This window comes from Microtus oregoni, unplaced genomic scaffold (assembly GCF_018167655.1).
Source record: "Microtus oregoni isolate MIOR12 unplaced genomic scaffold, Mior012 000092F_ref0000046, whole genome shotgun sequence".
NCBI classification, from domain to species: Eukaryota; Metazoa; Chordata; class Mammalia; order Rodentia; family Cricetidae; genus Microtus; species Microtus oregoni.
This window is the reverse complement of record NW_024544604.1, coordinates 1,650,576-1,659,984: the sequence shown is the minus strand read 5'-3', so window position 1 is coordinate 1,659,984 and position 9,409 is coordinate 1,650,576. Positions and strand designations below refer to the sequence as shown.

General features: G+C 43.9%; 1 protein-coding gene across 1 annotated transcript; it reads left to right on the top strand.

Moving 5' to 3' along the window:
- The first annotated feature begins 4,233 nt into the window (after positions 1-4,233).
- Positions 4,234-6,616, top strand: LOC121442626 (kelch-like protein 24). Its single transcript, XM_041644232.1, is given in 3 exon segments — positions 4,234-4,303; positions 4,874-5,535; positions 5,537-6,616. Coding segments are annotated over 3 exon segments (1,812 nt in total).
- Positions 6,617-9,409: the final 2,793 nt, after the last annotated feature.

The following is a 9,409-nucleotide window of genomic DNA, read 5'->3' as shown; positions in this document are numbered from 1 at the left end:
TTCCTGCAAAATTCAAGATGTCATTTTTTCTGCTGTGTAGTACTCCATTGTATAAGTGTATCACATTTTCCTTATCCATTCTTCAATCATGGGGCATTTAGGTTTTTTCCAGATTCTGACTGTGACAAACAAAGCTGCTATGAACATAGTTGAGCACATGTCCTTGTGGTACAATTGAGTACCCTTTGGATATATAGCCAAAAGTGATATTACTGGGTCTTGAGGAAGGCTGTTTCTTAATTTTCTGAGAAATCTCCACACTGACATCCAAAGGGGCTGTACCAGCTTGCATTCCCACCAGCAATGCAGAGGTGTCCTCTTTTCCCCACAACCTCTCCAGCATAAGCAGTCATCAGTGTTTTTTATCTTGGCCATTCTTACAGGTGTAAGATGGAATCTCAGAGATGTTTTGATTTGCATTTCTCTGATGACTAAGGATGTTGAACATTTCCTTAAGTGTCTTTCAGCCATTTTAGATTCCTCTGTTGAGAGTTCTCTGTTTAGGTCTGTACTCCATTTTTTTATTGGATTATTTGTTCTTTTGGTGTCCAAATTCTTGAGTTCTTTGTATATTTTGGAGATCAGACCTCTGTCTGATGTGGGGTTAGTGAAGATCTTTTCCCATTCTATAGGCTGTCATTTTGTCTTGTTGACCGTGTCCTTTGCTTTACAGAAGCTTTTAAGTCTTAGGAGGTCCCATTTATTAATAGTTTCTATCAGTGTCTGTGCTTCTGGGGTTATATTTAGGAAGTGGTTCCCTGTGCCAATGCGTTCAAGTGTACTTCCCACTTTCTCTTCTATGAGGTTCATTGCGGCTGGCTTTATGTTGAGGTCTTTGATCCATTTGGCCTTGAGTTTTGTACATGGTGATAGATATGGGTCTATTTTAATTCTTCTACTTGTTGATATCCAGTTATGCCAGCACAACTTGTTAAATATGCTTTCTTTTTTTCATTTGATATATTTTGCTTCTTTGTCAAAAATCAGATGTTCGAAGATGTGTGGATTGATATCCAGGTCTTCTATTCAGTTCCATTGGTCCTCCTGTCTGTTCTTAGGCTGTTTTCAGTACTGTAGCTCTGTAGTAGAGTTTGAAGTCAAGGATTCTGATGCCTCCAGAAGTTCTTTTATTGTACAGGATTGTTTTGGCTATCCTGGGTTTTTTTGGCTTTTCCATATGAAGCTGAGTACCGTTCTTTCGAGGTCTTTGAAAAATTTTTCTGAAATTTTGATGGGCATTGCATTGAATCTATAGATTACTTTTGGTAAGATTGCCAAGAATATATTTTTAAAAGGAAAAATTTCACTTGATAAACTAAATGGAGTTTTTGTTTTATAAAACTTTACTGATTTTTTTCTTTGCTTTCTGAGAAATTAATACCTTTTTGATGTACAAAGATATAATATTCTCATGTTGCTAACTTTCTAATGAAGACATGTTTGTTTTTCTTAACTTTTTTTCTGAAACCAAGCCTCTTATATTTAGCCCAAGATACCTTTAAAATGCTCTTCCTCCAACCTGAGCATCCCAAGTGCTATGATTACAGGTTTTCCCCCACCAAATCTGGCTCCGTAAGAAGAATTTCTTCTGACATTGTCCACAACTCTTTTTAATACACAAACAATAATACTGTATATTAAAAAAATAATAATACTGCATATTCTGTTGGAATACAGTGCAATGGTTCCTGATAGGTATATGTGTGTGCTCATCAAATGTGGGTAGTTCATATTCCTCTGTCTTTAAATATTTATGCACGTGTTTGATGAGAGCCCTTCTCGTTTCTCTCTTTCATTATTTTTTAACCCAATACAGAATTAAGCTTCTGCCTTACACAAACTAGACAAGTACTCTACTATTAAACTGCATCCACTTCCTCTGCCTCCTGAGTGCTGGGATTAAAGGCATGAACCACCATCCCCAGCTTTATTAAACATTTTTAGAAGCTCTATGCCCCAGTCCAATTGTAACAAGAAAATAAATATGTCCCAAGGAGAGGAGTGCAGGGAATACATAATTGGGAATCACCCTTCTGTTCGTTTCTTGATAGTGAGAGCAAATATTCAATAAAAGCTCCTCTGGAATAATTATCAAGTCCACTTTTGTATACCATATTTTAGAAAAAATATTAAATGAGGTCCACAGTAAAATGATAGACTTGTGGCTGGAGAGATGGCTCAGCTAACTGCTTAACTTAACTAGACCACTTGATGCTCTTGCAGGGACCCCATGGTTACTCAGTATCACCTATAACTCCAGTTCCAAGGTATCTAATGCCTTCTTCTAGACTCCATGGGATCCTGCACACATATGGGGCATTTAAACTCAGGCAGGCTCGCACATACACACACAAATATAATTAATAAAGAAATCTTTTTTGAAAATGACAAATTTCTGTATCTTTAAAGCTAAGCCCTTTGCTCAAGTAAAAAAAAATAATATCAAGAAAAATTTCCTTCTAAGTGTTTATGCTTATGCCCATAAGTCAGAGCTGCTTTCAGGTTTGGGCAGAGAAACTTCTTTTTGCAGTGGCAGCAATTAGTGCAGAGAATATTAACTTTGGCCACGAAGCATTGTGAATAAGGGAGTACTGAATGTTCACCCCTAAATAGGACATCATTTCACACCCTCTATGGGCCCAGAAGTTATGGAAGAGGGAGCAGAAAACGCTGCAGAGGTGGAAGAAAAGGTGCAGTCCTATGGAGCAAAATCAGTTATGATTACCTGCAGACTGACAGGCCCCTCAGCATTCTGTCCAGAGGTGGTCAGGAGTTTGTGGGGCCCCCTCCACTCTCTGAGGATTTGTAGACAGTTAACAGTTGCTAGAGGGTAGGGCTTACGAGAGCCACTCATCCCTAAGGACCTATAGTAGCTCTATGAGGCAGGAAGAGGTATTTAACAGTGGTTCTCTACCTTCCTAATGCCACGACCCTTTAATACAGTTCCTCATGTTGTGATGACTCCAACTATGAATTTGTCTTCGTTGCTAATTCATAACCTTTTGCTACTATTATGAATAATAATGTAAATATGTGATATGCAGGAGGGTCTTAGGTGACCCCTGTGAAAGGGTCCTTCCAACCCTCCACAAAGGGATTACAACCCACAGGTCGCAAACACTGCTTTAGAGGTATAAGCTCTAGTAAGGGCCCATTCTTCTAATGAGAGACAGAAAGTGGATCCGGAGGGGAGAGGAGCTGAGGAAGAGCTGGGAGGAGTAGAGGGAGAGGAAACTGTAATATTGTATGAGGAAAGAATCTATTTTCAATAAAAAGAAATATACCTTTCACTCTGATATGGCCCTTTGTTCACCCAAATCACTTACTTATTCTTATTCTTTAAGATGTAACACTGGGGGGGGGGGGCTGGAGAGATGGCTCAGAGGTTAAGAGCATTGCCTGCTCTTCCAAAGGTCCTGAGTTCAATTCCCAGCAACCACATGGTGGCTCACAACCATTTGTAATGGGGTCTGGTGCCCTCTTCTGGCCTGCAGGCATATACACAGATAGAATATTGTATACATAATAAATAAATAAACATTTAAAAAAAGATGTAACACTGGAAGTTTTATTTAAAAATTAGATTTATTTTATTTTACAGATATGAGTGTTTTGTGTGCATGTATGTATTTGCATTCCATGTATGCCTGCTGCCCTGGGAGGCCAGAGAGGGTGTCAGGTCCCCTGGAACTAGCATTATGAATGTTTGCGAGCCACCATGTAGGTCCTGGGAATCAAATCCAGGTCTTCTGTGAGAAGAGCAACTGTTCTAAACCACTGAGCCGTCTCTCCAGCCCCAAACAGTGCTGGACTATCCCATCTTTTCTCTACTCCTGTTCTGGATACTCAAGACCTTCCCTAACGGGGGCTCAGTGGGCTTCGAAAACCCTGGGGCAGTTCTCAATGTGCAGGCAGTACAGAGGCCAGGGGAGGCCATCAGGGTTGCCTTAACAGAGGGTTCACTTGGACTGCAGGCTCTGGAGTGGGGCACAGGAGGGTAGGCAGGTTTTGCAGACAGGAGCGTGCAGCTGCGGGAATTCTCTGGAGCTTCCTTCCCTTCTCTGACCTTGTCCTTGTCTTAGCCCTAGAGAGCAAAACATAGCCAAGCAATGAGAAAAACCAAGGGCACAACTCTGCAATCCTAATAACAAGTGTGAGAAAAATGAATATAGCATCTCCCACAATGAAGAGTTAAGCGGCAGTGCTATTGTCTGCCCTGTGTACTGTGTTAGAATGAGACAGATCACATCAGCAAACGAGAAATGCGAAGGAATCAGGAAGAAGCGCGTGGTGCTGGCACATGGTTTGTGGACAAGGCCAGAAGGATTCACCAAGTGTAGGTTCAGGCCAGCAGCAGTTGGAAATCTCTACTAGACACAGGATGAGAGAAGCCTAAAAACAGTCGTACAAACGGCGACTTCAAGGCAGAGATGGGACAATCCTCTCCCCATGTGCCTTTGTACACTAACAGGAAAGCTACCCTCTGGGGCTGATAGGGGAGCCCCCCGTCGTTGCCTCCCCCCCCCCCCCCCCCCCCCCCCGCCCGCGCGCCACCACCAGGCTGCCGGCTTCCTTCTCTGCTGGGCTCTACTTCTTAGTTCCCAGTGTTCCTGCCCCAAGCCCTAGACACCCAAAGAGAAGACTATCCGGGTTGGGCACTGAATTTGCAGGCTGGACCCAGCTTGTGTGGAAATTTAAACAACAAGGGTATTTTTTTTGCCTGGGGCCTTGGTCAAGCCAATGCTAAGATTCTCTAGCAGCCACATTGCTCAACAATTACATAGTCAGCAGATGCAACAATGGGACTAATAGTGAGAGGCAGACCAGAGCAGACTTGACCCAGAGGAGCTTGTGTCATGTGATTCCCAAACAGCTGAGCAGAAAGTTTATAAAATGGACCCGAAATCTCTGCGAAGTCCCAAGTATTTTGAGTTTTCTTTCGGGTCAGCCCATGCTGAGAATGAACTCCGGGTATTTAAGGACTTCCGAGACAATCACATATTTACAGATGTTATCATCTGCGTGGAAGGAGAGAAGTTTCCGTGCCATCGCGCTGTTCTCTCAGCCTGCAGCAACTATTTCAGGGCCATGTTCTGTAATGGCCACAAGGAGAGCCGCGAAATGTTGGTTGAGATCAAAGGCATCTTAGCTGAAGCGATGGACTGTTTTTTACAATTCGTATATACTGGAAAGGTAAAGCTCACAGCAGAGAATGTTCAGTATCTCGTCGAAATATCCAGCCTCTTTCAGGTCAACGGTCTCTGTGACGACTGTGTCCATTTTCTAGAGGAACAGCTTGATCCATGCAATTGCATAGGAATCCAGCGCTTCGCCGACACCCACTCACTCAAAACCCTCTTCGCAAAATGTCAGACCTTTGCATTACAAACTTTTGAGGATGTGTACCAGCATGAAGAATTTCTTGAGATGGACAAAGATGGACTTATTGGTTATATCTGTAACGATGAACTTATTGTTAGGAAGGAGGAGCTAGTTTTTGAAGCGGTCATGCGCTGGATCTATGAAGATGTTGATCATCCGAAGGCCGCTCTTGCCTGAGCTGTTGAACCACGTCCGACTCCCTCTTTTGCATCCCAACTACTTTGTTGAGACTGTTGAGGAAGACCAGCTGATCCAGAATTCCCGTGACTGTTACCAGCTGCTACGGGAAGCAAGAAGGTACCATGTACTTGGTAATGAAATCGTATCTCTGAGAACTAGGCCCCGCAGGTCTACTGGCTATGCAGAAGTGATCATCGTGGTCCGAGGCTGTGAACAAGCAGGAGGATTTAATCTCCCATACACTGAATGCTATAACCCAGTAACAGGAACGTGGAAGTCCCTGGCTAAGATTCCAGAATTCACCAAATCAGCCTATGCTGTCTGTGCACTGAAAAATGACATTCTTGTCTCAGGTGGAAGAATCAACAGCCGCGATGTCTGGATGTACAACTCACAGCTAAATATCTGGTTCAGGGTCGCTCCTCTAAACAAAGGCAGGTGGCACCACAAAATGGCTGTCCTTCTCGGGAAAGTGTATGTTGTCGGAGGCTACGATGGACAAAAGAGACTTAGCAGTGTAGAATGCTACAATTTATTTTCAAACCAGTGGACAGAAGTTGCACCGCTTAAGGAAGCAGTGAGTTCTGCAGTAACAAGCTGCATGAAAAAATTATTTGTGATGGGAGGAGGACCTGATGAGAACTCTTATTCGGATAAGGTCCAATCTTACGATCCAGAAACCAATGCTTGGCTCCTTCGCGCATCTCTCCCAATGGCCAAGAGATACATAACAGCTGTCTCTCTGAACAACCTGATCTATGTTGCTGGTGGAATGACCAAGGCGGTGTACTGTTATGACCCAGTTGAAGACCACTGGATACGTGTACAGGACACAGTCAGTCCACGGGAAAATTGTGGCATGGCTGTGTGTAATGGTAAGATCTATATCTTGGGTGGAAGACTGGAAAACGGAGAAGCCATAAATACTATTCTCTGTTATGATCCTGAAACAAGTATCATCTCAGGGGTCACTATGATGCCCAAGACAGTGTCCTATCATGGCTGTGTAACCATTCATATATATGAGAGACAAGAGAAACACTCTAAGCTCTAAACCCAGGATACCTTACACAAGAAGCCATGCCACTCCAAGAGCAGAATTTTAAGAACTAACCAGTTAACAAGCTCCTTTGTGCTATGTGCAAAAAGAAATAAACCATCCTGATGCCTTTCTGCTCAAAATATCAATAGTTGAAGGAGTAATAAATCCTTTCCTGTAACTGGGGAGTGTGGGGTGTTAAAATAATAGTGGAATAATAGTGGTTAGACCCAGACATAGTAGTGCACGTCTTTAATCCCAGCACCCAGAAGGCAAAGGCAGGTGGATTTTTCTGAGTTTGAGCCTATCCTGGTCTATATAACAAGTTCTAGACCAGCAAGGGCTACACACTAAGACCTTGTCTCTAAAAAATATAATTTGGCCTATGACTATACTCTTGTATCTGTGAGAAACTATGTGGGGTAGAAAATGACTCCCAGCTGCAAGCATCTTAGGGATTTATGCACTGTCTTTTAGAAATGTTCTCTCTCTCTCTCTCTCTCTCTCTCTCTCTCTCTCTCTCTGTCAGTTATGTAGAGAAAAATTGCCTGCCTTAAGATTCATTTAAGTTGAACTGCCTGATGTTAAGAACATCTAGAATTCATTATGAAGAGGGAAGAGATGAGTTTTTAACATCCCTGTCACTGACTTTATCCACACTGATTCATTTCACTGAAGGTCTTTTTTTCTAATTGTAAAAATGTAGTGACAGTTCTTTTTTTTAATTTATTTATTATGTATACAGAGCTCTGCCTGCAGGCAGGGAGGGGGCATCAAATCTCATTACAGATGGTTGTGAGCCACCATGGGGATTGAACTCAGGACCTTTGGAAGAACAGCCAGAGCTCTTAACCACTGAGCCATCTCTCCAGCCCTGTAGTGACAATTCTTTTTTTTTTTTTTGGTTTTTTGAGACAGGGTTTCTCTGTGGTTTTGGAGCCTGTCCTGGAACGAGCTCTTGTAGACCAGGCTGGTCTCGAACTCACAGAGATCTGCCTGCATCTGCCTCCCGAGTGCTGGGATTAAAGGCGTGCGCCACCACCGCCCGGCTGTAGTGACAATTCTTGAAATTCCCTGGCGTGAGTGGTAAGGAAACACGGAACATGCAACAAAACCAATTAGGAGTTTATTGGGCGGGGATACAGGCCTGGTGAGGTCGGTGTGTGGGGGAGGGAGAGGGGGTGATGGAGGAGGGGGGTAAATGGAAGGGAGGGAGAGAGAGGGAGGGAGGGAGAGAGAGGGAGGGAGGGAGGGAGGGAGGGAGCGGAGGGAGGGAGGGGAGGGGAGGGAGGGAAAGAGAGAGGGAGGGAGAGAGGGAGGGAGGGGAGGGGAGGGAGAGGGAGGGAGGGGAAGGGAGGGAGGGAGGGAGGGAGGGAGGGGAAGGGAGGGAGGGAGGGAGGGGAAGGGAGGGAGAGGAAGAGGAAGATGGTGTCTCCAGTTTTAAAAGGCTGCCCAGGGCATGCGCACAGGGGGATGGCATGGTTATGTCATATGCAGATGACATAGCTCATGCATGCATGCAAGGCCTCACACAGTTGTATCAGATGTAGGTGATGCAACCATGCTGCACGTGGGTCACCCAGGGTCCTCTAAGATCCCCGGGGCCATTAGGCACTTCTGCCTGAGGGCTTGTCTGCACACGCATGGCCCTGGAACCCGGAAGTGTCAGCCATGCTGTCGCTGAATCATAACAATTCTGCTACCATAAAATACCAAATTTTATGACTTTATATGATGTGGGAGTGATTTCTTTCTAATCTGTTGCTTTCATTGGTTAATTAATAAAGAAACTGCCTAGGCCCATTTGATAGGCCAACCCTTAGGTAGGTGGAGAAAACAGAACAGAATGCTGGAAGAAAGAAGCTGGATCAGAGAGTCGCCATGATGCTCCCACTCCAGACAGACGCAGGTTAAGATCTTCTCTGGTAAGCCACCTCGTGGACTACACAGATTATAAGAAATGGGCTAGTCCAGGTGTGAGAGTTAGCCAAGAAAAGGCTAGATATAATGGGCCAAGCGGTGTTTAAAAGAATACAGTTTCCGTGTAATTATTTTGAGTATAAAGCTAGCCATGCAGGCGGCTGGGTGGTGGGGACGCAGCCCCGCCACTCCTTATTACAACATTTGTAGACTGTTCTCTGATATTAAATACTTTTTGTAGCTGGGCGGTGGTGGTGCACTCCTTTAATCCCAGAACTTGGGAGGTAGAGATCTCTGTGAGTTCGAGGCCAGCCTGGTCTACAAGAATGAGTTCCAGGACAGGCTCCAAAGCTACACAGAGAAACCCTGTCTCAAAAAACTAAAAATAATAATTAATTAATTAATACTTTTGTAAAATTATGTAAGATATATAACAATAAAGAGATTTAAATTATACTTTAGTCCCTAGGGGGAAAATTAAATAACTAGCAAAGAAAAAAACTGTGATCCGCTTTGGTTCTCAGAGTCCTTAATGAATCAAAACCGGGCAGTGGTGGTACGCGCCTTTAATCCCAACACTCAGGACACAGAGGCAGGAGGATCTCTGTGAGTTCGAGGTCAGCCTGGTCTGCAGAGTGAGTTCAAGGACAGCTAGGGCCATTGCACAGAGAAACCCTGTCTCAAAAAAGCAAAAGAAACAAACAAAAAAACTAACAGAAGAATCGAAATCCCTTGACAGAGCCAGGCAGGTACTACACACCTGTATCCAGGATCTGGAAGGCATGGGCTGAAGAGTTGGTTCAGTGTTTAAGAATGCTTACTGCTTCTACCAGGCTTTTTCTTTTGGGCCACCAACCAGCTCCCAAGTCATGACCCAGAGACTTACTA